Source organism: Columba livia, chromosome 3 (assembly GCF_036013475.1).
Source record: "Columba livia isolate bColLiv1 breed racing homer chromosome 3, bColLiv1.pat.W.v2, whole genome shotgun sequence".
NCBI classification, from domain to species: domain Eukaryota; kingdom Metazoa; phylum Chordata; class Aves; order Columbiformes; family Columbidae; genus Columba; species Columba livia.
This window is the reverse complement of record NC_088604.1, coordinates 110,641,484-110,668,824: the sequence shown is the minus strand read 5'-3', so window position 1 is coordinate 110,668,824 and position 27,341 is coordinate 110,641,484. Positions and strand designations below refer to the sequence as shown.

Below are 27,341 nucleotides of genomic sequence, written 5' to 3'. Positions count from 1 at the left end.
TACATCCTGACTAGTCCTTGGTGGCCCAGAGTTGGGGCACTGATTTATCCCCTCATCCAGATGAGTAGTAGAGACATTCGTGCATTGGGATCTGATGGCCTTTTCACGGAGACACACACAATGGTGTATGGGCAGTAGAGGATCCAAAGTAATTGTAAATAAACTATAGCAAGAATGATGACAGCCTTTTATTAACAAGGGTTAGACAGGCTTTTCAAATGCATATGAGCATGCTAACATGTTTTGGTGCTACCTCATAAAACAACAAATCAATACACTAAGAGAGAAATGGGTGCTGACTGGATGAATAATCACATAATGATTCTTGCTTTGTGTGTTGCCATAAGCTAAAATCAAAGCAGTAAGAAACACAAACTTACTGAATTGCAAGAAGTTTGTGTTTTTTTTTTTTTGCTACAGAATGAAGGTCTTCCAATCACTGTTGCTCTAAAATAACAAGTATAGATGAGAATGTTTTTAAAACCACCTATTTGCCTGCCAACTTTCCCTAATGATTATACAAACTTGGATTTACATTATAATTCATATTCTAAAGCAAGAAAATAGTTGGGGGAGGGGGAAGCTTTTTGAACAATTTTTCATCTGGTTTGTGTAGTGTCACAATTTTCTTTCTGAAAAACAAATTCTGGAAGCAGTTCAAATAAACTTGACTACACTACATAATTATTTAAATAAAAAGGCAGAGGAAAACACAGTTTAAATTTATCATACATCACCTTTCACAATACTGTTACAAAAAATACTTATTAAACTGATTTATCAGCTTAATACTGATAAACTGATATATCAGTTTAATACGTCATCATTATCCAATGGATTACTTTTAATAAAAAATGGTGCATGGAAAATGCTTTTTGCTTTAAATTTATACTACTTGCTCCATCCCTTTCTTAACATACAAAAATCAGACAAAAGTACCTAAACCCAGCAATTTTGCAGATAGTGAATTTGATATCCAGGACAGTTCCTAAAATAAGGTGGGTACACCGCTCCTAAAGACAACTGCTTTAAACAGCAGGCATCACTGTTGTTTTTCAAGATAGCCCTCTATCAAGCCTTGAACTCGAGACAGAATAATCTCATTAGAGCTGCTGCACTCTTCTGAGCCGTATGGTGGGTCAATAGTTAATAGCCCTGCCACGCACAGTGTTCTTCCTGATTCACCCTGCTCCGTTATGGGGATGTGGTTTGTTTCTAGCCAAGTCTTCAGGTTGTTCTTCCTCTTTTCAAGTTCCTCTGGGCTGTAGGCTTTGCTTTCTTCAGGAGCAAATATGCAGGAAAGTTGTTGCTTCATTTTGTCATCCCCTTCTTTCAGTATTTCAACCTCCTGCACAGCATGGCCCAAGACAACTGTTATGGACACCTTTTCATTGTCCAGGAATGCTGCAAGGATAATACTGCCAAGGAAAGAAGGATGTATGAGTCACTGTATTTAACTGAAAACTGAGAAACACAAGCAGAGATTCTTGGTGATGAGTGCTCATTACCATCAGCATAACCCAGATATTTAGGCAGTATGGAGTATCCAGCATTTTTCTTGAAAACATTCTGCTACACCCTTAAAATACTGAAAATGAGGGGCTCTGCATGGAACTTGTGGCTTTGAATTGAAATGACTCTATATACCATCAAGCAGAACATTACTTCAGAAGAGCAAAGTGTACATTAAAATTAGGGCTGAGAATCTAAATATTTTTGTCCAGCATTCCCAACCTTGCTAAAGAACCTTAAGTCTTCCCGCAGTCAAAACTAATGATACCTTCATACATTCAGCACTTTAAATGCTGAAGGCAATGGTGGCAGCTAACTATCAGAACCTTTTAATGACAAATAATTAATATTTAATAATTTATCATTACTAGAATAATAGGCATATTTTAAAATGAATGTTGCTAGAATAATATACTTTTTTTTTTAATGTGTGTTGCTAGTTTCTTAACTGAAAACTACAGCTTGAGTATTACAATGAGAACACAACACAGCACGTTTAGGCTCAAGTTGTAGCAGCCTGGTCTTTTCCCAAGGGTACTTACAGCCCAGAAGTCCTAAAATACAGGTAGGAAGGCAGCTTGTTATATTTCTAGGATCTCTTCCCCATATAGCAACGAAGAGGATCAGAAACCATTTCCTCCCTCTTGTGAGAAGAAAAATTCCAGAATTTTATGCCAGAACTTCGCTAATCTACTGTTGCCACCATTGGTGGAAGTAATGACTTTTTGGGAAACTTGTAATGAAATATGCCTTGATTTTAGCCTGGGCCATCCCCAGAATCACTCGCAGCTGCATGCACCTTTCCTATCAAAATTATAAGCAACTCCAAGAGAAGATTAGTGTATCAGAGCTACTCCAGTGTTGAAGCAACAACCAGTTCTTCTGAAACACATCAGAAACTGGATGTTTTAGTTTCTAGCCTCCATTTTGTGCTGATGTGGGACAAGCTCACAACTAAAAAGGTATGAAAAAGCTCTGGCAGCAAGGAGCCAAATTTCTGCCTATTCCTTGGTGTGTTCTGGCTTTCAAACACTTTTTTCAAGTCACTTTAGATACTAGAGACCTGTGGTACCACTTTCTGTCAAATAGCCTTGCTAATTTTCTCTGCTTCCTCTCCAAAGCAGCCTCTACACTCTCATGGGTGCCCAGCAGGAGGGTAAAGCAAGGCATCAATGTAAGAATGCTGGAAAGAGGGTAAGGATTGCAACACCCAAAGCTTTAAAAACATTCCCGCCCTCTTTGTGAAGCAGGGCTTGGTATATTATTAAAAGTAGTCCTAAACACATGGGTATCATTTAAAGTACTAACCTCAAGTCCACAATGAAGTCAGCATTAATCCAGATATTATCTATTCCCCAAATTTATCAGTCCTCCGAGTGAGATTAAAGTGGATTTAGGTGAACTGGCTTCATCAGCTACAATATTTATTTCTCTAAGGCCTTGCCAATCAAAAAAAAAACACGACACACAGCCCCAACGTGCAGTTTTTGCTCCAAGTAAGTTTGCTTCAGTCTTGGGATCCTTTCCTGAAACACGTTTGTTTTCTTAGCTTTACAAAAATAAAAGCTTTGGTACTTACCTGGCAGAAACTGGATCAACTGTTAAGACCCATCCTTCATATTCATGTTTCTCAACTGCAGCAACTTTCACCATTTTGTTCACGTATGTTTCCCACTCTAGAGGGCTTTTTCTCTGCCAGTCATTCATATTTCCTACATCCAGAACCTAGAAAATAACCAGAGCAATTAGCAGGAGCAATGAATTGTCTTGCTTTGCCCTCCACACCAGAACTTAGTTTGTCTCCAAATAAAAGATCTCCGATTTGTCTTAAGCACAATTTGTTTTTTCCTAAAAGCAAACATTCACACAAGTGGTTTGCATATTGGTTGCAGTTCTATGATTTCTCACCCAGTTCACTTGTTTTTAAAGACACACAATGAAGCCCCAAAAAATCACTGTTTCACTGTTCTACAAACTTAACAATTTCCCGTTGCATCAAACATTCCATTAACTGTTCTGCCCTCTTGCAAAACCTTCAGGAGCACTGTCCCTTGAGGGCAGAAGTTCACCACCTTTGCTCTTTGCACTGGTGCACCCCGTGGGTCCAAGCCCTTCCACTGCCTGGGGATGAGCATTATCCACCTGGATTCCTGCTCTGCCCCCATCTCCTACAGTCGGGCGAGCAGCAAGCTACTGGTCATGACTGGTCAAGCACTACTGATCATGACAGCAAAGCCACCTCAGTCTCAGCTTGGGGCCATACAAGCACTTCTCTCTATCCCAGCATCCCTCCCGCAAGGGGCTGGAGAGAGATGGGGGCATCGCAGTGCAGGGAGGACAAAGGACTGGAGGCAGCTCCTCCTGTGTCCCTCCAGAGTCTCTGGTGCTGCCATCACCCTCCTATTGATATATTTTCCTCCACAGGAAAAACCTGGCTTTCCCCTGGCCCTGCAGCCGTATCCCCGCTCACTGGCTCGGTGTCTGCTGCTGCTTGGTTCCCGACGCTGGCGAGGGCGACTGGAAGTCGGGCCCCTGCCGCTCCCCAGCGTGATCGCCGCTTCCTGCTGACACACAACACCCTCTCCCACCACAGTTAAGGGCTTTTTAAAGCACTAAATTCGAGGCTTCTGAGGCAGGGAAATGCTCAGATCTAGAGTGAAGAGAAGTTAACAAACTGACATGAGATAAATGTTTTCTGACCACCTGCAAAATGAGGGGATATTTTTCAAGTTTTAGATCCTTCTGCATGACAAGAGGGAGACAGAAGATTATGTGATACATTGTTTAGAAGCAGAGTTCTTAGTTTATGTTTATCAAATTCATAGATGTATTGCAAGTAAGAAACTAAACAATTATAACTAACATCATCAATTATTTCTTAGTATAGATGTATGTAAAAATTTTCAAAAATTGTAATGCATATGTAATAATTATGTGAATATAAGCAACGCAAGAGCATCCAGTCTTGGGAGCACTTACGGAGGATGATCCCCAGTGTTCCCCAGCACTGATAATATAAAGAATGCCACTTAACAATATAATTGACTGTGCTGTTAAGTTTATTTCTCTGTTTCAGGAGTGTTTTATAAATATGGGTGTGCATGTAAATTACGTATAGTCTTTATATATGAAGCCAGATTGCAAAACAAGGAGGTGGGGTGCATAGCACTTAAATTCACCTGGTGTTCTGCCTCACATGTTTTTGCCAATGCTCCTGGTAGTGCTGAGACTGCTAACTTGAGTACACAAAACCTCAGCTCCAACCTCCTCAAGCAAAGTGTGCATAAACAGGTATAAACACGTGCTGTGTGTATCTGGTCCATGAAAACAAAGAGGTTTTTGCTTCCTGGTTTTGTGTTGTCTTTACAAGTTCTCCTGTGCATGGTGACAAAATTGGTTTGCACCTCATCCGCAAAAGCTACTCTATTTTAACACTACTAATGAAAAGCTTCCTATGGATGAAGCAAACAAGCTGCCATCATTTCAGTAATTTAGGTGAAAGCGAACATGCAATGAATTTGTGAGCATAACAGACAAAATATCAAGAATATAAAATTACATAGCCTTATTTTGCAGGCTTAAGGAGATAATTTCATTTTTTTGTGTATCTTAAGTTTCAATTCAACTTCCACAGTGCTATGGGGATTATTTATGAATAGTTTATCACACTGTATTTAGTTGTCTTCTTTCAGTTGATTAGAAAGCACGGTTTAGCAAATCTAATTGTTTTCACTATAAGAGCGAAAAACACAATTAGAAAGCTTCTGTTTGAAAAAAAAATGTAGTGGAAACAAGGAATGTGGTTTGGTTTATGTATTTATATGCATAGCACATTTTACTTGTTTGCAGTCTAAACTGCTTCCCAAGGGGTTCCCTTTGTGGATCACAGACTGGAGAGTGGTGTATTCAAAGTCCCTTTCGAGCAAAATACTCCAAACTTCTTCAGTTTTCATTCTTGCTAGTCTCAGTATCTAATGGATTTTTTCCCCATTGTGGCCACTGTAGTTATTTAATTGCTCTGAACCACGAAGCCCTTAAGTATTTAATCCTGTCATCTAAGCCGTATCTGATAGATACAGCTCACTATTGTGGGGGGTTACTGCAGCTCTCCCACCGTAAATTTAACCTCAACCACAGTCACCCAGAGCTGCACCGCTCTCAACTCAAGTAACTACACCAGTGGCAGCTCCTGGCACAGATCAAGTCGTAAATACAAGTTCCGCTGGTATCGCTGCACCGCCCTCCCAAGCGGGAGGATCGGCACAAGCCTGAGGCGCTTCCCGCCGCCCCGGGGTAACGGTGCTTCTCAGGCGCTGCTGCCCTCCGCTCCGGGGGCTCCTTCCCGCCGCGATCCCGATCCCTCCTCACGGGCCCCTGCCGGGAGCTCCCTCCGCTGGCGCAGCCCTTACCGGGCGCCCCCCGAGGCCACGATGGGCGCGGGGGCCCATGCCGCGCTCCCCCGCCCGCCTCAGGCGCCGCCGGCCGCACCCTACCGTCGCCGTGGCAACCGGTGCCCCACTGCCCGCGCTGTCCCCGGTGCGCGCCACCGCCCCGCGCGCATGCGCGCCGCCTCAGGCCGCAGGCGCGCGCCGCTTAGGGGAGGAGAGAGCGGAGAGGACAGAGCAGGCGCGGGTGGCGGCGCGTGCGCGCGGGAAGGCGTTTGGCGGAGCCGTTAGGATGTCTCGTTACGGCCGCTATGGAGGCGGTGAGTTCCCGGGAGCGCCGTGAGTGGCGGGCGGCTGCGCGGAGGGCAGGTCGAGGGAGCTTTGCGGAAGGGATGCTTACCACGGGGAGCGGAACGGCCGGCCGTCGGCGAGGGGGAAGGACGGCGAGGCGGCCGTTGCTGCCGCCGCCGCCATTTTGCGTCAGCGGCCGTGGGGAAGGGGGTGCGACCGCGCGTGCCGCTGCTCGTGGTGAAGGGGGGAGCAGGCCGCGCGGACAAGATGGCGGCCCCCGGGGTGGGCGGGGGCGCCGATCCCGCGCGAGCCTGGCCTGGCGCTGACAGCGGCTTTGCTCCCGGCAGAGACCAAGGTGTACGTGGGAAACCTGGGCACGGGCGCGGGCAAAGGCGAGCTGGAGAGAGCCTTCAGCTACTACGGGCCCCTGAGAACCGTGTGGATCGCGAGGAACCCGCCGGGGTTTGCCTTCGTGGAGTTTGAAGACCCGAGGGATGCTGAGGATGCTGTCCGTGGACTTGATGGGAAGTATGTGCGCATTTCACATGTTTGCTACAGCTGGTTATAAGAGAAGAGAGATAATCGGGGTTTTGTCTCCGATTCTTCTCTTTTTTTGTGGTTCTGCCATGAGCAGTAGCAATTAACTTGAAGCCATCATGGACTTGTTGCAGGGTTATATGTGGCTCCAGGGTTAGAGTGGAAGTGTCGACTGGGATGCCTCGTCGCTCCCGTTACGACAGGCCTCCTGCACGGCGCCCCTTTGACCCTAATGACAGATGCTATGAGTGTGGTGAGAAAGGCCACTATGCTTACGATTGTCATCGCTATAGTCGCCGAAGGAGGAGCAGGTACATGTGGGGCCAGGGTGGCTGGGTTGCTTGACCGGTTCAGTTTTGTGTAGCTCTCGTTAGCAAAGAACAGAATGTTACACCAGCTTTCTTTAAACTTTAATGCTAGAATAAATGTATAGGTTTATATTACAATTTGTTGCTATTTCTATCAAATGTTAATATCTTAATAATCAACCTGGTCAAAACCTTTCAGGTTTCTTCGTTTGAGTCAGTCGCCTTGATTCAGAATGTCACGAGCCTTAAGATTTCATGCTGAGGCGCCTTGCAAATCCGACACTTAAGATCCTCCTAGACCTTGAGGTGATCAGCATAAGAGGCCAGATCCCCTCGAGCCATCTACACGTAGCTTCACCTTATTCTTTAAGGGCAGAAAATTTGAGACGGTGATCGCCGTAACAGTAAATTTGGCTTTCAATTGGGGGCCCCCTCCGGTTTAGAAAGAGGAACACCAGATTGACCACTTTCCCACCTAGAAAAATCTTCTTGCGTCAATCAAGCCTCACCCTGGCTCATTGGGCTGTCAGTTTGATCGTCGTTAGATTGAAGAGAACACCTAGATGCAGCGATCGGCTATAGATACTTCTAGATCGTCTAGATCTACTAGACCTTGGGCCAAAGAGGGTCGACCTGCAGACTTGCAAGGTTTATTTTAAATACGCATTACAGTGTTTTCTATTCTAATGTAATTCTGCAATGTAATTCAGCTTTTAACATTTTTCTAGGTAGTAAAATGCTCAAGACAAGTAGGCCCAGAGATTTTTTTCCAACTGACAGATGCTAGTTCTTTAGTTGTCTGAAATCAGTTTTGACTTCAGCAGGGCCTCACGTGTACTGATTTCTGCAGCTGTTTCCTGATACCTGTTTTCTCTAACCTAAAACCAGGTCCCGGTCTAGATCCCGTTCAAGGTCCCGAGGCAGAAGGTATTCTCGGTCACGTAGTCGGAGTCGTGGTAGGAGGTGTGTTTAAGTTTGTGTTTTATTCCTTTTTGCTTAGAAAAAGCCACACCTGTCCAACTTTTTAACTGGCTTCTTTGCAGGTCTAGGTCAGCTTCCTATCGCAGGTCCCGGTCTGTTTCTCCTCGTAGATCTAGGTCTGTGTCTCCTCACCGGTCCCGATCGGGTTCCTTGAAGAGATCAAGGTAATTATTAGTAATTTTCAATAGGTTGTGTTGTTTTGTTTTGTTGTTGTTTTCATTTTAGTTAAGGGATTCAAAAAGGTATTTGATAGCAGATTCAAAAGTTGTTGACGTCTAGAAATTTACTTTAGTGTGCTTTAAGAAGTATCTGATAATCCTAGTTGTATTTACAGGCACGGTGATACAATTAGTTTTGAGGAAATGTCTAATGATCATGTAGGTTTTAAGTGCAACATGTAGACATTAATCTAAGCAGTGCTGTAATTGTCATCACTTCTGGTTGAGTTGAATTCTTTGATTTTGTTTTAATTTGTCTTAATTTTTAAAATTTCAGATCTAGATCAAGATCCAGATCTAGATCCAGATCTGTTACATGGCCCCGAAGCAGGTAAGATCTCTTCCATGATAGCTGTTTATATTTTCAGAAAAAGCCATGTTTTCTCTCCACTAACTTAGGGTCTGTCATTTTAAAAAGCGGTGCAAAAGACTGTTCTTTCTCTTTTCATTGTTTTACATATTACTGATATCTAGGTCCCGATTGTCATGACAAGTACTGTTTTGATCAGGTTGCATTAACAGCTAATATAGTAAACAAATTTGGAATTAATCATAAAAGAGTTGGGTATTTTTGTCTTTGTGTGTTTTTTGTCTTTGTGACAGACTTGCTTGGGCCACCAGCGTTACAGCTGTTTCCAGCTCTGTTGAGTAACACAGTGTCAGTCTGTAGAATCTGAATTAAATTTTAGATAAACACCTGTCAGAATTATTTTGTACCAACAAATGTGCCATAAGAGTGACGATCACATTTTAAAAGAACACAAGATGTCATTCATTAAGTTGTAGTTCAGTCCTTCCATAGTAAGCAAATGCAGCTTGTGGTTTGTACAACCTTGGCAAGGCAGCATGGCTAACATAGGTTGGTTGATGTTGTAGGAGAATGAGAGTAAATTGAAGTTCTCCTGTGAAGAAGATGGTACTGCTTTTGCCCCAGCCCATTCATGGGCCTACCATTCTGGTTTGATGGCTCGTCTTTGAAATAAATAACATAATACTCAACCATGAAAACACAAATAAAGAAGAGCTTTAGCTGAAGGCAGCAAGTTGAAAAGCCTACAGCTGAAGATGGGAGATTCAGTGCTGAAAGGTGGTGGTGGCATTTTCTGAGAGCGAAGCAGCAAGTAATGACAGTTTTTAGGGAATGGTGAGATGGGAGACCAAAAGATGGCTTGGTTAAGAGCAGAAACTCACAGAAACCATCCAGAAGCTAGTAAAAATAGAAGGGAAATTCCCTGAGGCAGCAGAGCAATGCCCTTGACTGATGCAGGTGCGCTCTTTCTACCTGTTGCTAAAATGTGTTGACTCTTAACACCAGTTGTTCCAATGTGACTTAATCATGGCTCATCACTGTTCGCTATCAGTGAGGAGCAGAAAGGAGCTACAGTCAACAGGCTCTCAAAGATAAAAACATCTTGATTTTACCACCACTGTTTTCTTTTTATAGTACCAGGAGCGTTTCATCAGTGTAAAGGATGCTTAGTGAAATTTCTAGACTCTATTGTGTGACACCTTTCATTGTAAGTAGAGATTAACTGACTGAGGCAGAGGAAATTATAGACATACAAGTACAGAGAAGTGGCGGACTATTGCTACTTAACTCTAATGAAGTTACTGTTAAGCTTCCACATGAGGCAATTGAAAGATGATTTCTTTACAGAAGAATCAAAGGAATGTGTTCTACCCGGAGACAGGCTCTTGATTCGTAAGGAAGACAGACTAAAGAAGTATTACATGATGCTTGCTGGTTTGACAGTGTCAAAGTGTGCATCATGAAGTTGTTGTGGAAAGCCTTGGATGTGGAAAGTAGAACACTTCCTTTGGGAACCTAAAAATTTAAGTTTTTCTTTAGGCAGTATTAGTGTTCTTACGGTACAGCGGTCTTAAAGACACATTTTTAACAGTCTTTTCACAATGGTTGAGACAGATTTTTAAAAATACTTTGAGCAAGTGCATATATAAGATGAAGTGCATTGAGGAGAAGATATTTGGAAGCACATGCTGCCTGCAGCCAGTTTCAACTATAGAGGTATCACTCAGGCCTAATAAAACTTTCAAGTTTAGAGCATGGCTTTTTACTAGCTTAGTGAAAATACTGGTCATGATTTGGATTGTTTATGTATTCCTGCCACCTGCATCCACAAACACCAATCATCAGCCAGGCACCAAAGTACAGAGCAACATGTGCAGCATCCATTTGAAAAGTTTTCTCCTAAAACTTCCCCGGAAAAGCCCTGGAAACTTGCAGGATTCTATCTAACATGAGAATTCTTACACATTTAGTGTGAATCTTGCTGTCTCAAATGTCAGAACATGCATGCTACTAGCTTTCCTGCTGAGCTGTGCTTTTATTTCTTGTTTTAGGTCTAGGTCTCATGGCAGATCAAAATCTGGCTCACCGGCTAAGAGGTAAGTATAGAGATAAACTTGCAGTAGTATCTAGAATTCACTATTGTGTTTGCATGATGAACAGCGCCTGGTATTTCAGAAAAAAATCCCCCAAACATGGGTGCCCAGCTAATCTGTTTGCAGTATGACTGAGATTATAAAATTTCCCCTGCAGCTATTTGGAATATGTTCCTTACCATCTCTTTGTTTTCATTAAGTGTTTGTAGTTTCCAACATACTACTGATTTTTTTTGTGGTTTTGTGTTCAGTTCTTTTATTTTTGTATCCATCATATAAAGGGCTTCAGCCTTATGTTGTTGATAAAACAGCAGAAATCTGTGATGTTTATTTTCTTAAAGCCTCACCTCAGTACCACCCCTTGTTTTCCTGTTTACTGAAGACAGTTCCTTAAAATTAATCTCCATGCTAAGTGAACTGAGAATCCATGTCAAAGTTGATTTGAAAACTTTGGTGTTTTAAAGAGCTTCTGGCTAGATTCCCTTAATAATTCCATTGCTGTCTAAGATGCTTATTTTATTTAATATCTGAAAGTTCCATGTGACCTTTAAGCTGCATTGATGATATTCTGTTTTGACAGTCGGTCAAAGTCCCGATCACCATCTCCAAAGAGAAGGTATGTTGATCTCCCTACTAATAACATAGATTCTGTAGAGATGCCTTTTTAGTATCTGCTGAGGAGTTTGACTGCTGCTTGTAGGAAAATACTGGAAAGGTATTTTGCCAAGATACCTTTGACAAAAATAATGTTGTGATTGTGGATTTATATCTGGTAATGTATATGTGGTAATAATTTCTCGGGATACTGATTATGTAGCAGTGTTACATCTTGCCTTTGTCTGGTCCTGTGTTCATTTTAGTTCACTAACAGTTTTATTGCACAGAGTCTTTCTACTGGTGAGCTTAAAAGCACAGAATTAATATGAGAATTCGCTCTGAGTCTCATTAAAAACTACAGTAAGATTTGGGATGAATAGTGTGGAGTAACTTGGCATAGAAGTCAGGAATGGAAGATTGAGATTTATAATCCAAGTAACAGCAGTAAATATTTTTTTCCCCAATAAATTGGTAAATATCTGTGTGTGTATGCATATAGGTGTAGTCACAGAATCAGCAGCATTTTCTTCCCTAGTTACAATGATCACATTTAAATTGCATTACAAAAAAATAACAGCAGAGAAATGCAAAAATGCGAAAGTAAAAATAAAATAAATGTATTATCTCTAAAAATAAATCGACCCATTAACTTTGTCAATAGTGATTGGTTATTTTATTAACAGCCAGTGCTTAAAGGGTGCCAGAGTGGTCTAGGTGTCTGTTGCTTTTTCCTCTATTTGTGAATCGCAAATGACTACTGAAACATTAACTCTGGATTGTTTTCCTTTCAGTCGTTCACCATCAGGAAGCCCTCAAAGAAGTGCAAGTCCTGAAAGAATGGATTGAAGTTATGACGTTAATCTTTTAGGAAGAAAGTTATTTTGCTTACATTATTATAAGGGATTTTGTGGTGTCTTTGTAAATGTAAGAATGTAGATAGAAGAGTATATCAACTAAAATTTGGCATGATCTGGGTCTTCTGAGTTAGTCACACCAATAGACTAGCACAGGTCTCTTTTTATTGTATGAATTAACTTCCTGTGATATGAAAATGTGGGACTTTTTTATTGGCACATTGAAATAAAATGTGTATTTTTAACTAAACTTCTCTGTAGTAACCCTGCTGCTTCTTGTTAGTATTTGGGTAATTTTAACTGTGCCATGTAACATGGATCAAAAATGTCTAAAATGGGAATGACTACTACCTGGGTCTTCTCAAACTAGTCACTTTTTGCATTTATTGTTTAATGGTCTTTCGCGAAAGGATCAGTTTCTGCTTTCTTTGAAAAGGAATTTAAAATCCATCTCTGCCTGCAGATGTCTAAAAATATGCATATGCCCTTCTTATTCCTTTATGATATTTAGCGGGCATTCATTTTTCTCCTTAATTTGGCAAAGGTTACTCTCTGGTGTTTGACTAGTTGTGGTATCAGATGCCCAAAAAATTAAGGATGAGCTTTTATTCAAAACACTTGACATCTTTTAAATGAATAACATCTGCAGAAGCCTCTAAACGTAATAGAAGTCATTAATAACTTGATGATTGCTATGTTTGCTTGTTGCTTTTTTTAGTTCTTTAGGCTATTAATATAAAAAAAACTTCTTAAAATGTTTCAAGGCATGTTTTCCTTTTTGGGGGGAAGACAGCAGGTCATCTGACCTACTTTCTGATGGACCTTAGGAAAATGTGTGAGAAGCAAGAGCAAGCTTTTATTAGGCTTTCTGCAGCTCACTCAAACTTTCCTTAAAGATTCTCACAGCTGACCTCAGGAATTCTAACCTGCTTCAGAAAAAATTGGTATGGTTTTAAATAAGCCCAGATCCTGGAGATTATTTTGTTGAGTTAGGCTAATTTCTTACCCACCTGCAGGATTAATTATTTGTGTATAGGTATGTCAAACTCTGTGTTTGTCTTCATTCTGTACTCAAGAATTGCATGATAAGGTACTTCGTTGACACAGATCACAGCGAAGGACTGGAAGCAATGTTAGACTGAGCAAGCAAACTGGTAGGCAGAGGAGAGAAGTATTTTTTTAGTGCAATGGGATGTCTAGCAGAAATAAAGGCCAATTTTGGCATTAAACAAGCACTGAAATGGAAAGCGAGGCCTGTTGTGGCTTCTTATGAAATCTGTCATGGCAGTTTTCTTCCAACATGTAAACCACAGCAGGGCATCTTAAATGAAAAAAAAAAAATTACAAGGGGAACTTCAGTCACACCTTGGGTAACTGGTGATTTTCAAAAAACAGGTTTCTTGTTAATGACTTCATGGAGCTTTTTCATCGTATGAGTAAGTAGTCCAGATTCTGCACATACGGTCATGCTGCACCACTGTCTGGTGAGGCTGACTTCCAGCTGCTGTGGTGCTTGGGCTCTACCTCGACCTTAGTGTTTCATGTGTTGGGTGCAATATCCGTTGAATTCCAGTGTTGCCACATGGGGAGAGCAGAGCATGACACACGTGGCCCTGCACTGATTTAGGAGAAATACCAAATTCCTGTGACTTGTGTTTGGAACATTTATGGGTTGTGCATCACCTGCCCAGTTTCTAGCATACCTGGTGAGAGGCACACATAGTCGCTGCTCTGGCATTTCATCACCTTTTTTCTCTTCTGTACTCCTAAGGCAAACCTGTTCCACAATAAACCTGCAGACTAACGTGACAGCTGTACTGGTACCTGTTTTTCAGTATCCAGGGACACTGTGGAACCTGGAGCGGAGGAGCCTGGATTCCTCTAAACCCAGGCTTAGCAGTGAGAACTTGAGCTAGGAGGCAGGGCTGTGCCTGCCAGGTGGCCCTGCCTGCGGTGGGGGTGGCCATGCCCATCGCTGTGGCCATTGCAAAAGACCACCAGCACTTCTGAGGGGCAGAAGGAGAGCAGTGGCAGATCTGGTGTCTGCACTTCCACACAGCTGTGGTGACCAAAACAGAGGGTGGCTGTGTTGCAGGAGTCATCCTTGGAACAGGCTGCACAGCTCCAGCTCTCACCAGAGTTTGGTAGGATTTCACCAAAAATCCCACACAGGGTTTATGAGATTTTGATGCCTGGACAAGGGTGTGTTTGTGTGACTGCTGCTGCTGTGCCCCTGGGCCCTGCACCTCTGGGCAGGGTGTATGTACCAGAGCAGCCTGGCTGAGGGTGGGGGGCACAAGTACCCGAGGTCTCTAGAGCGATGGGCAAAACTCACAGGGGTGATCGCTTCCACCCAGGATTTGCAACCCAGCACTTACCAAGCTTGGATAAGCCGCATGTTATTCTCCAAATGATACCAGCCCTTACACAGTATGAACTGCAGCTGCATAATGTGTGACCACTGTGCATGTCCATGCATTTGGGGCACCACAGGAGAGTAGCAGGGTGCTCGTTTAGGGGGACAAGGTGGTAGAACTGACTGTGATGCCACATTTGCGAGCCCCATGGCCAGGCATTTCCACTGGGGGCAAGAAAATTCCTGCAGCAATGCAGCCAAGGAAGCCACAACTTGTGCAGCCCCTTCAGCAGTAGTATGGCAGGCGAGTCAGGCTGTGGCATCTCACACAGGGTGCCTGGCCCAAAGGCTGGCTACCCCTCTGTCCCTAGGGAGCTGCCTAATATGATGGCACTGCCATCTCCCTGTCTTGTGCCAATTTTTTATGAAACCTCAGAAACATGGAGGTTTTAATCAGAAAGGGCCCTGTCACAAGGTTTTGGGGATGATACATATTTCATGTGGAAACACAACATTAAGATGATAGTTTTCCTCCTGTGGTTGTATATTCAGCACTACAGATGGACGCACTCACTTCAGCAACCAAGACGTAGCATGGAAAATCATAGAGTCACAGAATGGTTGGGGTTGGAAGGTACCTCTGCAGATCATCCAGTTCAACCCACCTGCTAAAGCAGGTTCACCAGAGCAGATCACACAGGAATGTGTCCAGGTGGGTTCTGAATGTCTCCAGAGAAGGCGACTCCACAACCTCTCTGGGCAGCCTGTTCCCAGTGCTCTGTCACCCTCAAAGTAAACAAGTTTCTCCCCATATTCAGATGGAACCTCCTGTGCTGTTGTTGGGCACCACTGAAAAGAGTCTTATCCCATCCTCTTGACACCCACCCCTTGCAATATTTATAAACATAAATAAGACACCTTTCAGCCTTCTCCAGGCTGAACAGACCCAGTTGTCTCAGTCTTTCCTCATCAGAAAGATGCTCCAGATCCTTAAACATCTTTGTAGCTCTCTGCTGGACTCTCTCCAGTAATTCCTTGTTCTTCTTGAACTGGGGAGCCCAGAACTGGACACGGTACTGCAGATGGGCCTCACCAGGGCAGAGCAGAGGGCGAGGAGAAGCTCCCTCGACCTGCTGGTCACACTCTTCCTAACACACCCCAGGTACCATTGGCCATCTTGGCTGCAAGGGCACGTTGCTGTTTTATGTTCACCCTGTTGTCCACCAGGACTCACAGGTCCTTCTCTGCTCTTGTGCAGCTCTTGCTGCTGGCTTCAAAATAGGAGTTAAGCCAGAGGAACTAGGTCAGACAGCTGCAATAATCCCAGCATGCTGTCTTCCACAAAGCTATTCTGGGTGACCACTGCATACCTGTGCCATTGCAATGCTGCTGTCAGACCTGGTGGCTCTGGCCGCAAAGGCTGCCCTGTTGTCCAGCGTAGGAAGGGCAGGGCACCCCTTGATGAGCTGACACTGAGCTGTGGGACAGGTCAGTGACAGGGAGAGAGCAGCAGCCAGTGCAACTCAGAGCATATTGCTGGGAATAGCTCATATTGTAATGAAAAAACACGACTTTATCAGCATTCCCCAAAATCCACATGAAGATTATCAATATTTGCCTGCTGTATTTTGAGCTGCAACATACCATGTCCCTAAACAAGGCATATTCAGTGCATTTTTACTGCAAAACAAAACCTAATGCCCAGGGTGCGGCTGGACAGAGGGTGTGACCTTTACACAGATCATATAGTGGCAGAGGTGGTGACAGAAGTTAATGCAAGCAGAAGCCACAGGTGAAAATCACAGAGGAGGAAAAAAGTTCCAAATGTGATGCATCACCCAGGATGGTTTGAAAGTGCCATTAGGCACCCAGCAGGATTTCTGGCTAATGTGCTAGAGGCACTTACCCCTCTCAGTGGTAGGAGTCAGCATGCCGTTTCCTTAAGTGGTGCTGAAGACGAACCATGTGGTGTGGTTGTACTCCTCGCCTGGCTGGAGCAGGGTGTTGGGGAACTGGGGCTGGGGAGAGGCAGCATCACATCAGGGACTGCGAGCACACACCGTGCGACCAGAAAGGGTCACAAGGGCACAGCCACATCCCCTCAGCCTTCCTGGGGCAGTCCCCTGCAGCTCCCCTGGGCATTTCCTGCAGCAGTGCTCCACCACCAGTTACTTGCCAGCTGGCTGAGTGCATGAGTCCTCCCCAGGTTGAGTTCAGCCCGCGTGGGGAGGATGTGGCAAGGCCCTGGTGAGGCCTTCTGCTCTAGACTTGGCTCCTTGGGAAGCTGGGCTGTGTGGAACCAGTCCCCACTACACTGGCCAACCCCCGTCTAATGCTGCAGGATGCTGTGACCTATGCCTGCCTCAGTTCTGGTGTCTACAAAGTGTCCCCTCACCAAACAGCTTCCACTCACATATTTAACACCCCAGAGACATGGGGAGCTGTGGTCCCATGCCACAGGACCCAAGCAGCTCCCATGAGCTGGAGGGACAGCTCACCTTGTTGACAGCATCAGGCCAGTTCTGGGTTTCCAGGCAGAAAGCTGAGTGCTTGGGGTACCTAACGGTGCCTTTGCCCTTCAAGGAGCCATCCAGGAAGTTCCCAGTGTAAAACTGGATGCCAGGCTGGGTGGTGTGAACCTCCATGGTCCTGCCAGTGGGCGGGTGGTGAGCCCTGTGGAGGGTAATGCTGCTGGAGTATGCCAAGGGGCTGGCCGAACAGGTGCCCTGTGGCTCCATGATTGGGAGACTCCTGCCAGGGTCCCAGCCTACCTGCCCGCAAGGCGTCGAGCCTGCACCTGCTGCAGGCAGAAGTTGTGGTCGAAGCCATCCAGGCAAAACTTCTGCAAGTGCTTCCCCAGGACCACAGGCTGCCGGAGATCGAAGCCGGTGCCCTGCACTGCGGTGACTTCCCCTGGGCAAGGAGGACAGCAGTTTCAGCCACTCACCCACATGCCAGCAAACACCTGTGGTGCTGGCCCCTGTGCAGGGTTCATAGAATCATAAAATAGTTTGGGTTGGAAGGGACCCTCAAAGGTCATCTAGTCCAACTCTCCTGCAATGAGCAGGGACATCTTCAACCAGATCAGGTTGCTCAGAGCCCCGTCCAGCCTGGCCTTGAATGTTTCCAGGGATGGGGCATCTACCTCTCTAGGCAACCTGTGCCAGTGTTCCACCACCCTCATTGGAAAAAAATTCTTCCTTATGTCTAGCCTGAACCTCCCCTCCTTTAGTTTAAAACCATTACTCCTTGTCCTCTCACAACATGCCCTGCTAAAAAGTCTGTCCCTTTTCAGTACTGAAAGGCCGCAACAAGGTCTTCCCAGAGTCTCCTCCAGGCTCAACAACCCCAGCTGTCTCAGCCTGTCCTCACAGCAGAGCTGTTCCAGCCCTCTGATCATTTTGGTGGCCTCCTCTGGCCCCCCTCCAACAGGTCCATGTCTTTTCTGTACTGAGGGCTCCAAAGCTGGATGCAGGACTCCAGCTGGGGTCTCACCAGAGCAGAGCAGAGGGCCAGAATCACCTCCCTCAAGGGTTGACATCCCTCACTTTCGTGAGGCGAGGGGTTTAAGCATTTTTGTGATCCTTGTGTCATTGTGGTGCCCCACTTTGAGCAATTTGCTTTGTGGCCACTGTGACTTGGGCTGGGACATCACCACCTCGTCACCCAGCAGAGGTGGTAGCCCCTGGCAACACTGCTGTGCTGAGCCAACACAAAGCAAAGTCAAGGAGCTAAAAAACAAAGGTGGGGTGTTGTATATGTAACTATAGAAGCCAATCAACATAAACTCAAAACTTATTAGTTATTAATATTTATATATGCATAAAATTTATATTCATATATCCTCCCAGATCTCTGAAAAAACATCGATGAGATGGCCATAGAGGTGGCCCACCTCCTGGAATAGTGAAAATGGGCTGTATACTGGGACTGCTCCCCTCCTGCCTCAAAGCATTGCTTCAGGAAAAAAACCTTAAGACCATAAAACCAGCATTTTCTCTCAAGTCTTTTTATAAGACCTGATGTGGGGACACAGCATCCTGTGATAAAACTCTCTTGCAGTGAGAACAGCCTTAAGACATACTAAACACAGTGCAAAACACAGCCAGCACAATCCAAAGGCAAGGGGTGTTCCATGGAGGAGCTGAGAAAGGAAGGACAGGGAAGGGGATTTTTCCCTCAAGTCACATTTTTCTACCCCTCTCTAAAGGTGGAGGTTTCCAAGGGTCAGCAGACAACTGCCAGTGTTGGGGACAGTGGTGCAGACATCCTGGCCCCGCTGCAGGCCCCATGCGCTGCGCTCCGCTTGCTGCAGAGACCAGCTGGGCTGCAGCTCTGCACCAGTTCTGCTCTCCAAACCTTGAATCAGTCTCCACCTGACATCAGCACAGTTCTGTGGCTTCTGATCCTATCTAAAAGGAGCACATTTACTGATTTCAGCTGTGGAGTGGAAAAACACCTTGAAAAAATATACATCACTTTGATTTAGGCCCTCACGTAAAATACAGCAGCCACTGCATGCACGGGCTCTGCCTCTGATAGTTACACAAATCTCATCTTCACTCCAGGGCTAAGAATAAAGAAACAGTTTTACCAGTTTCAATGGCTAAATTTACCCAAAACATCAAGAGAGAACTGCAAAAAGCAGGGGCAGCAAGCCAGCCACAATTAAGATGTGATACAGCTTGACAGTGAAAGCAGTGGGGAGAAGCAACGCAGAGGTTTGGTATGGCTTTAAGCTCTTCCCAGCCTGAGCCCGGGCATGACATCAAGCTGAGCAAAAGCCACCTGGACTGGGAGACCCACTCCGCCAGGCAGAAGCCGATGCATGCATGCACAGCAGTTTTGGTCCATGAACACAGACTAACTCTGGTTTTAGAAGACAGTCGAGCTACAAAGGTTTCTTGCTTGCTTTTTTTTTTCCTTTTCTTTTAAAGCCTCTTAAGCCTCTCTTCCTCTCCCTCCTGAAGTCAGAAGGCGCACTCAGCAAAGCAGCCCTGATGCTTCAGGGAAACACACCTGCCATTTCCAGCAGAGCCCAGTGAGCCCCTGCTTACCAGAACACATATCCCACCCCACAACCAGTTTCTCTTCTGTCGATGCTAGTTGCACTCCGGAGCACAGCCTTGATGCCCCAGACTGGCTGCACAGTGCTGCAGCGCAGCTACTCTGTCTTCCCAAGACCTCCAGCATGGCACCATGTCACTTCCATCACCTGCCACGGTTCAGCATCGCACCCCAAAGGCCTCCATTCCTCTAAGCCTGTCCAGCTGGACAAAAAGCCATCACTTAGGAGCAAATCTAGAAGCCTGCTTTTTTGACTATTTTAATCTATTTTAGATTTTTTCAAAACTTAAGCCAAACACAGCTGCTGTTTTTTTAACAATGTCTTTCATTCTTAGAAACAATAAAACCTGGTATCAGATTGATTTTGAAATTATGTCAACTCTTACCGCACCTCAGCAGAGTTGCTTACGTGGTTGGAGGGTTGGATCAAGTCACCCAAAGAAGGGGCCCCCTTGTCAGCAGTGGGACTGTTGTCAAGTGCATGTGGTTCAGTGCTTGCTCTCCTGTGTGTACAGGGAACATGTTCTCTGTCCCAGCTTGTTCAGATTATTTAATTTAGTGGCTTGATCATTTATGGGATGGAACAGAGTGGAAGTGGTGGGGGGAAAAAAACAAAACTAGAAAGCCTTGTTTCTGTTCTGCTTTTTATCCCCAGAATCAAGACTGGGTACAAGAGGCTGTCAACTTGCTTCTCCATACTGAGGCTGGAGACAGCAGCAATATTACCTTTGTTTAATTAACCTGCTTAGCGTGCAAAACATGCTGTTTCCTTAACTGGCTTTCGTCATTTAGCATTAAAGACAGGAAAGAAAAGTCTAGTAGCTTGCCAGTAGTGCAAGCTCTCCCATCCTGGTGAGGGGAAGGACAATGCTGGGCTCTCAAGCATCACAGATTACAGCAGCTCTAGAGCTCCATGCTGCCTGGCAGCTGCCCTCCAGATCAGGGAGTCTGACCATGTCCTGGTGTACCACCACTTTTATCAACAGCAGCCCTGTGCCTGGAGCATGCTGCTTGCATCTCCCACATTTTACTGAGGCTTAAGAAAAGAATTCTTCTGCTTTCTGTGGACTTTGGGCATCAGCTGATCTTATGCAAATACGATTTGTAGAAGTAAGACCTTGGCATCACATGGAAAATCCCAGTAGAGAAGTATGATAAGGCCGAATACTGCTGAAGGAAGCAAAGCAGACAAACCTCAGGCCACTCTCAGCTCTCAAAGTGCTGAGTGACCCTCTCTGGTTAGGAACAATGGCCCTGGGAACAATGGATTGGCCTGCAGGGAAATGCTGGCCCAACGGACCCACAGGCACATGCGTTGGTTCTGTGTTATGGGTAACTTGTCTCCTGGATGTGCCACTTGGACTCAAGTTGCAGCCTTGCATCCCACTTGCCTCTGGCCCCATCTCCTGCTGCTCCTGCCTGTGCTCCCTGGATGAATCTTGGTCTATGCCCTCTCCAGGTCTGGGGCTGGTGACGGACCCTGTTACCAGCATCTGGCTTTGCTCACTCTGCTCAGGTGCTGTGGGACTGTGCCCATGGGTGAGGGCCCTACTGTGCCTGGGCTCCCTGGGTCCTGGTGTGTCCCCTTGCTGGGCTGCACGGTTCCCTGGTACCCACAATCTGTAAAACTGTCTCCACCATGTGCCACAGGTCTTGTGCCACTCACCAGTAGGGATGTTGGTGTCGTCCACAGGCAGGTAGGAATCTGCTTCAATAGAGATCTCATGGTCGTAGATATCCTGTGAGCCCTGCAGGAGTATATAAAATACGGGCATTCCTGCTGTGGCCCTTTCACCATTCCAACAGCCCTAAGCACACCCGGGAAGCGGCTGACCATGGCGGTGCTACAGCTGATCTGGTAGTGGCTGTGGAACCTCCTGGACATAATCCTACCTTGACCTTGGGCACAGGACAAAGGTACCAGCAGAGGCAAAAAACTGCATGGGACCTTGGAGCTGTAAATCCTGTAGGTCTGATACTATCAGTAGGAACTTGCACCTTGCCAAGCACTACCACCCTGCAGATCAACCAGTCACAACACACTGGTTGCTGAGCACACAGAGATGAGCAAAAGGGAAAGGAAGCAAGTATGAGGAAGTGCAACCCATCCTCCTGGCTCATCTCCTGCAGCGTGGAGGGTTGCACTCCTCTTGCTCTCCCGCAGCCTCGGAGATGCTGTCAGGGAACCTGCTGGGCTGGAAGTGGAACATGATCAAAACTGAGCTTGCATATCACTGTCTAATCTGAGCAGCAATTTCATGCCCAAAGGTCTCCTGTTCCTCTGGAAACACGCCTGAGTCTCATACTGTAGGTGTTGGTATTACTGCACTACTGGGGGACAAACGGAGGGTAAAATAACTGCACAGCCATTAATGGGGCGGTAGCCTGAGCAGACCTACTGCATGGAGGGCCTGGGATGTCTCTCACTAACACTTCTAAATGTCTTAGTCTCACAGTCAAGTGTGACTGCAGCATCCCGTCCTATTGCTCTGCCCAGCAACATTTTATTTCCCTGATCCTTTTCCTCCAAGCCCAGTTATAGACAGGGTGAGACTAAAATGCAGCTGCAATACAGTGCCTGTCTAGTTGGCAGGACACTGGACTGGTGTATGGGAGCCCTTTGCACCCTGCTACTGCCCCGCGCTGCAACCTTGGCTGCCTCACATCCCCTTTCCATGATGTTTCTTCTCCCCATTTTGACCTGGGTGTTTTGGAGCTGCACTGACTCTGGCTGGCACTACAGGCCCTGATCTCAGCTGCACGATCCATGTAAGAGTTCATTATGTTATCTCAGAAGCGCCAACAGAAGACAGCTAAGAAATGCCAGTCCATTACTAGGGCATACCAGTTCTGCAACTCCTCTGTAATCCTCCCAAGGGAGTTGGAGAGATTGAAACTTCCCAGTTACACACAAAAGGAGAGTTAATATTCATGATGCGCTGTCTTTGTTTATGATGCACTGGGATAATGCATCCTCAGTTGGGGTCTATGTGATTCAGCCCTGTCCCAGCTCATAGGCTGCTTGCAGCCCATGATGCACAGATGTAACCCCCATTGCTGTATCCCCAGACCAGCATGTTGGTCCAAATGATCCCACGGGAAACCCATGGGTCCCCAGGCTTCCTTCCCCTGCATAGTGTCCCTCCATGGGCTTCACCTCCCCATGCTTACCTGTCCTGCAAGGTTGAAGTATGCATGGTTTGTCAGGTTGATGGGTGTTGTCTTGCTGGTCTGGGCTCGATAGTTGATGGACAGCTCCCCACCGCTCAGCATGTAGGTCACCCAGACTTTCAGGTCACCGGGGTAGCCTTCCTCACCATCGGGGCTGAGCCGGTAGAAGCAGACGCCATTCGGGAGGACCTCGGGGCTCCAGAGAACCTGCAAGGAGCGTGCCATGGATGGGATAGTAATGAGAAACATGGTGCCCTTCTCTCTCGACCCAATGGACAAAAGGTACTCAAGGAACGATACACTAAACCAAATAATTTTTCAATCATCTTTCCTGCCCTTACTCCTAGAAGAAAAAAAAGTCCAAACCATCTTCTTCTCCCTATGAAGGACTAAAAATCAATATGCCCTTGTTGAAAAAGGGAAGTGTGAGAAAACACAAGCACTAGCCTGCTCTTTGTTCAGCCAGGGCCAGCAGCAGTAAACAAGTTTTCCACTGAGCAGCCAAACAAATAAGGCAGTTTGCTTTGATGGGGGTCTGTCCATGTTTAAGAGGGTCCATGTATTTGATTTTTGTCCCGCAGCTGGACTTATTCCCCCTCCCATAGATCTCCTGGTGTGCAACATCACCTCAGCAAGCTGCCAGCACACTGTAAATTTAGCTGCCCAGGCAGCCTGTTTGACCTTGGCTATGGATCTGATGCTAAGCAGAAGTATCCCCCCTTGCAGGACAGATGCGTGACAAAAGGTGAGGTGCTCTGGCTCTGGAACTTTGCATTTACTTAAGAAATAGTCACTATCTAACCAAAGAGGACAGATCTAGGGGTAGGGACTAGATAACACTTTTGAGATGGCCCCTTTATGTCCTATGCAGAGATCGCAAACAGAAGGCACTTGTCAAAAGCCAACATTTTCACCAAATGTGGGAACTGAGGGTGCCAAATGTGATAACCAGGCTGCCGAGCAGGTCCTCCTGCACCAACTACAATTTGACTGCAGCTGTCACTGCTGTGGGGACACTGTGGTTTTTTATGTGCGTGTCTATTTAAGTTATTCAAAGGAAAAGGCTATTAAAGGCCAGTAAGCATACAGATACCACTATTTTTAAAACTAAGAGGGTTATTTTCTGAAGTCCCCCAGTTCCCCAGCAGTGTGGCTGCAAGCTTCCATGTCATCAGACAATGCAGCACCGAGGTCTCCAAGATCTGGAAAAACCCACAAGATGGCCAAGACAGTCACAGCCAAGCGTCAGCATGTCTTGTTTTCATTAGAGCTGACCACAGCTGTCTGCACAGTGACCATCACCTGGCTGGAGGAGATCTTGAGCAGGTGCTGAAGCATGTCCCGTGGCCAGAGGACAGAAAGCCCTGGTGGAGAGGTGTCACTGCCTTGTCCCCATCAAGTTGGGGTGCCTTCAGCAAGCAAGGGGAAGAAGCAGAAGAGATCACATCACCTGCCTGCAGAAGACAGCCTGGAAGCCCTGGGTGCAAAGGAGTGCATGTTTTCAGCTCCAGCTCACAGAGGGTCAGGGTATATAAATAAATTTTAAACCAAATTGTCCTCTTCAGGGGTACAACAGCCAAGTCATCCCAGTACTCCCTTTTTTCCTGAGGCTGCTGAGGAGAGTTTGATCCTGATCTGAGGCCAGTTCACACTGCACTGCTCAGAAGTGAACTCTTTTCCAGACTGAATTTTTCCCTGTCAGCCTGGATGTCCTTTCACAAAACAAAATATTAACCCAGGAATGCAGCTGCAGTAGCACACTCACGTAAGTTCCTCTGGGAAAACGCTGAGGGAGCTGGGTCTCTTTAGTTTGGAGGAGACCGAGGGGTGACCTCATTAATGTTTATAAATATATAAAGGGTGAGTGTCATGAGGATGGAGCCAGGCTCTTCTCAGTGACAAACAATGGTAAGACACGGGGCAATGGGTATAAACACAAACACAAGAGGTTCCACTTAAATTTGAGAAGAAACTTCTTCACAGTGAGGGTGACGGAGCACTGGAATAGGCTGCCCAGGGAGGTTGTAGAGTCTCCTTTTCTGGAGACATTCAAAACCCGCCTGGACATGTTCCTGTGCGACCTCACCTAGGTGTTCCTGCTCCAGCAGGGGGATTGGACTAGATGATCTTTTGAGGTCCCTTCCAATCCCTGACATTTTGTGATTCTGTGATCATCTACTTGCTGGTTAAAAATGCAACTGATCTGACAAAGTCCAAGGCTTCAGAGACTTGTGAACATGCTGTACAATCAGTAGGGTTACCAGTAAGGCTTTCAAGAGAGGAGATTCTCTGCTGCTCTTACCACTGTTAGCACATGGATGGTATCTGGACTTCAGCAGCAGCTCTTGGGTGAAGATAGGAAGAGTTGAGTGCCCTGGGGCAAGGGAAAGGTTATTTTGTCTCAGGAGGTGACAGGGAAGGGCTGGGGAAGGGACACAGTGATGCTGAGGCATTTTGCAGGCCTGATCTAGTCACCCACTGCTGTGAGTCAAAGCAAGAGCCCAGGGTAAGCTGTCACTGGGATGAAAGCATCATGGAAGGGGGTAATGCAATAACTTCACTGAACCCACAGAACCACCCTGTTCTCCCAGTGCTCAGGAGAACTGTCAAAAGCAAGCAGCATTGAGTTTCTGCAAACCCAGGGCCTTGTGACTCTGGGAGGAACTATGGGCAGATAACAGCCTTGACACCACAGGCGTGAATGAATCTGCATGGATCACTGCTCCCCAGGAAACTTTCCTTTGGCACTGGGACAACTACATCACCCACTCCAGGTCAGTGCGGCTGGCACCTCGGGAGCCTCCATTGTGCATGAAGCTGCATCCTCATCACCACATCCAGACCCAGGCCCTGTGGGAGCAGCACGTTGCCCCAGGACAACCCCATCAGAATTGGGTTCATGAGGCCTCAGGGCTTGTAATGCAGAAGAAACACAGCAACCCTGGGTGAGTGTATTGATCTGCTGTAGAGTATGAAGGTTCTACAGAGGGATCTGGACTGGTTGGATTGATGGGCTGAGGCCAGTTTTATGAGGTTCAACAAGGTCATCAATCCAGCCAGTCCAGATCCCTCTGTAGAGCCTTCTGGGTCCTGCACTTGGGGACCCCATGCAAGGCTACAGGCTTGGGGAAGAATTGCTGGAAAAGGATCTGTGGTGTTGGTTGACAGCTGGCTGAATATGAGCCACCAGTGTGCCCAAGGCGGCCAATAACTTCCTGCTGTGTTTCAAGAATAGTGTGGCCAGCAGGACCAGGGCAGTGATTGTCCCCCTGTACTCAGCGCTGGTGAGGCTGCACCTTGAATACTGTGTTCAGTTTGGGTCCCTTCACTACAACAAAGACATTGAGGTGCTGGAGGAGAGAGTTCAGAGAAGGGCAATAAAGCTGGTGAAGGGTCTCGAGCACAAGTCTGATGTGGAGCGGCTGAGGGAACTGGGGCTGTTCAGCCTGGAGAAAAGGAGGCTGAGGGGAGACCTTATCACTGTCTACAACTACATGAAAGGAGGTTGTAGCATGGAGAGGGTTGGTCTCTACTCCCAAGTAGCCAAGTGATAGGACAAGTGGAAATGGCCTCAAGTTGGATATTAGGAAAAATTTCTTCCTGAAGACATAATATCCTCCACCATAACCACACAGGCTGTGTGCCAGAGAACACCAGGACCTATTAGCCTGATTTTTACCTTGTCAAATCCCTTGGCTCCTCCATGCAGGCTGTTGGGCCCATTGTTGAGGAACAGCTGATACTCCTTCCCATCCACAGTGAACCTCCCTTTCGCAATCCTGTTGGCAACACGTCCCACGACAGCACCGAAGTAGGGGTGCTTCCCCATGTAACCTGGCCAGACAAACAGCATGCAGTTAAATGGAAGGATTGCTCAAGGACCCAGAGGTGTCTCTCTCTGCTTTCCCCCACTACTAAATAGGTGACTGCAGTCCCAGCATTTCACAGGACACACAGCTCACTAGTCACGTGCATCTTTTATTAAAACAGCCTTATGTGATCTTTTATCCTCTGCAGATTTGCAGAAAAGGCCTCTGTCACTGCCGGTTAAAGCGTGACACAGAGCCACCCAATTAAAGAGGCAATCCAGAGCCACCAGTGCCCCATTCCCTGCCCACCACAGGACAGGCAGCAGGAGCTGTATTTATTCAGCCCACAATTTGGAGGGACCCTTAGAAGGTGATCATGTGGCAATAAAACAGAAAATAATTTTTAAATTGCCTGAGTTTTTTTTTAAGAGACAGATTTAGACCCACCTTGCAAAGTGTCAAAGCCTAGGACAACATCTGAAAACTCTCCATCCCTGCCTTTTGTCTCCAAAGCAGCGATTATGCACCCTAAGGACAGGATCTCCACTTTCACGCTGTCCGACTTTAACACGAACTTTTCCACCACTCCTCCTCCTTCCTCCCGGGGCATCTGCCCGAACACCTTTCGCTTAACTTCGGTCATTGCTCCCCAAAATTTGTCCCTCAGCACCGCCGGCAGCGAAAGACGCTGAGGAGGAAGCAACGGTGGCCGGGAGCAAAGACCAGTCACCACAACCGCATGATGGCGGCCCCGGGCTGGGAAGAGTCACGCCGGACAAGAGCCACCCCGGCCCGGCCCGGCCAGCGCAGCCGCGGAGGAAGGGGGCGGAGCCTGGGGAGGTGCTGCGGATG

General features: G+C 46.3%; 3 protein-coding genes across 9 annotated transcripts; 1 reads left to right on the top strand and 2 right to left on the bottom strand.

Annotated features, from left to right (window-relative positions):
* Positions 1–175: 175 nt before the first annotated feature.
* GEMIN6 (gem nuclear organelle associated protein 6) lies at positions 176–6,433 on the bottom strand. 4 transcript variants are annotated; one of them, XM_065059097.1, is made up of 3 exons: positions 6,298–6,433; positions 3,092–3,237; positions 176–1,418 (listed from the first exon to the last, which is right to left on the bottom strand). In XM_065059097.1, exons 2-3 carry the CDS (start codon positions 3,217–3,219, stop codon positions 1,043–1,045), a joined length of 504 nt encoding a protein of 167 aa, XP_064915169.1. In that variant the 5' UTR covers positions 3,220–3,237; positions 6,298–6,433; the 3' UTR covers positions 176–1,042. The 4 variants fall into 4 exon arrangements, with proteins under 4 accessions (XP_064915169.1, XP_064915167.1, XP_064915166.1 ...); XM_065059095.1 differs by lacking the exon at positions 6,298–6,433 and adding an exon at positions 6,006–6,122; XM_065059094.1 differs by lacking the exon at positions 6,298–6,433 and adding an exon at positions 5,922–6,056.
* SRSF7 (serine and arginine rich splicing factor 7) lies at positions 6,084–12,336 on the top strand. Its single transcript, XM_065059092.1, has 9 exons — positions 6,084–6,217; positions 6,536–6,716; positions 6,860–7,036; positions 7,922–7,996; positions 8,077–8,178; positions 8,510–8,563; positions 10,594–10,638; positions 11,216–11,251; positions 12,024–12,336. The coding sequence occupies exons 1-9, from the start codon at positions 6,190–6,192 to the stop codon at positions 12,076–12,078; spliced, it is 753 nt and encodes a 250-aa protein (XP_064915164.1). The 5' UTR covers positions 6,084–6,189; the 3' UTR covers positions 12,079–12,336.
* GALM (galactose mutarotase) lies at positions 7,124–27,318 on the bottom strand. Of its 4 annotated transcripts, none has more exons than XM_005508735.4 (8): positions 26,937–27,318; positions 26,360–26,514; positions 22,681–22,887; positions 21,176–21,257; positions 17,214–17,355; positions 16,941–17,115; positions 16,349–16,460; positions 7,124–12,061 (listed from the first exon to the last, which is right to left on the bottom strand). In XM_005508735.4, the coding sequence occupies exons 1-7, from the start codon at positions 27,130–27,132 to the stop codon at positions 16,383–16,385; spliced, it is 1,035 nt and encodes a 344-aa protein (XP_005508792.2). In that variant the 5' UTR covers positions 27,133–27,318; the 3' UTR covers positions 7,124–12,061; positions 16,349–16,382. The 4 variants fall into 4 exon arrangements, with proteins under 4 accessions (XP_005508792.2, XP_005508791.2, XP_005508794.2 ...); XM_005508734.4 differs by having other exon boundaries at positions 7,124–8,163; positions 26,937–27,309; XM_005508737.4 differs by lacking the exon at positions 16,941–17,115 and having other exon boundaries at positions 26,937–27,309.
* Positions 27,319–27,341: the final 23 nt, after the last annotated feature.

Excerpts from the sequence above, each read along its gene's own strand:
- GALM (XM_005508735.4), bottom strand. The coding sequence starts at position 27,132 with ATGACCGAAGTTAAGCGAAAGGTGTTCGGGCAGATGCCCCGGGAGGAA. Across the intron at positions 22,888-26,359 it reads GAGCCAAGGGATTTGACAAG|GTTCTCTGGAGCCCCGAGGT; the intron begins GTAAAAATCAGG and ends CGCTCCTTGCAG. Across the intron at positions 16,461-16,940 it reads GGCCTGATGCTGTCAACAAG|CCCCAGTTCCCCAACACCCT; the intron begins GTGAGCTGTCCC and ends GCCTCTCCCCAG.
- SRSF7 (XM_065059092.1), top strand. The coding sequence starts at position 6,190 with ATGTCTCGTTACGGCCGCTATGGAGGCG. Across the intron at positions 8,179-8,509 it reads GGTTCCTTGAAGAGATCAAG|ATCTAGATCAAGATCCAGAT; the intron begins GTAATTATTAGT and ends TTAAAATTTCAG. Across the intron at positions 8,564-10,593 it reads GTTACATGGCCCCGAAGCAG|GTCTAGGTCTCATGGCAGAT; the intron begins GTAAGATCTCTT and ends TTCTTGTTTTAG.
- GEMIN6 (XM_065059094.1), bottom strand. The coding sequence starts at position 5,960 with ATGGGCCCCCGCGCCCATCGTGGCCTCGGGGGGCGCCCG. Across the intron at positions 3,238-5,921 it reads GTGGCCTCGGGGGGCGCCCG|GTTCTGGATGTAGGAAATAT; the intron begins GTAAGGGCTGCG and ends GTTATTTTCTAG. Across the intron at positions 1,419-3,091 it reads GTTGATCCAGTTTCTGCCAG|TATTATCCTTGCAGCATTCC; the intron begins GTAAGTACCAAA and ends TTTCCTTGGCAG.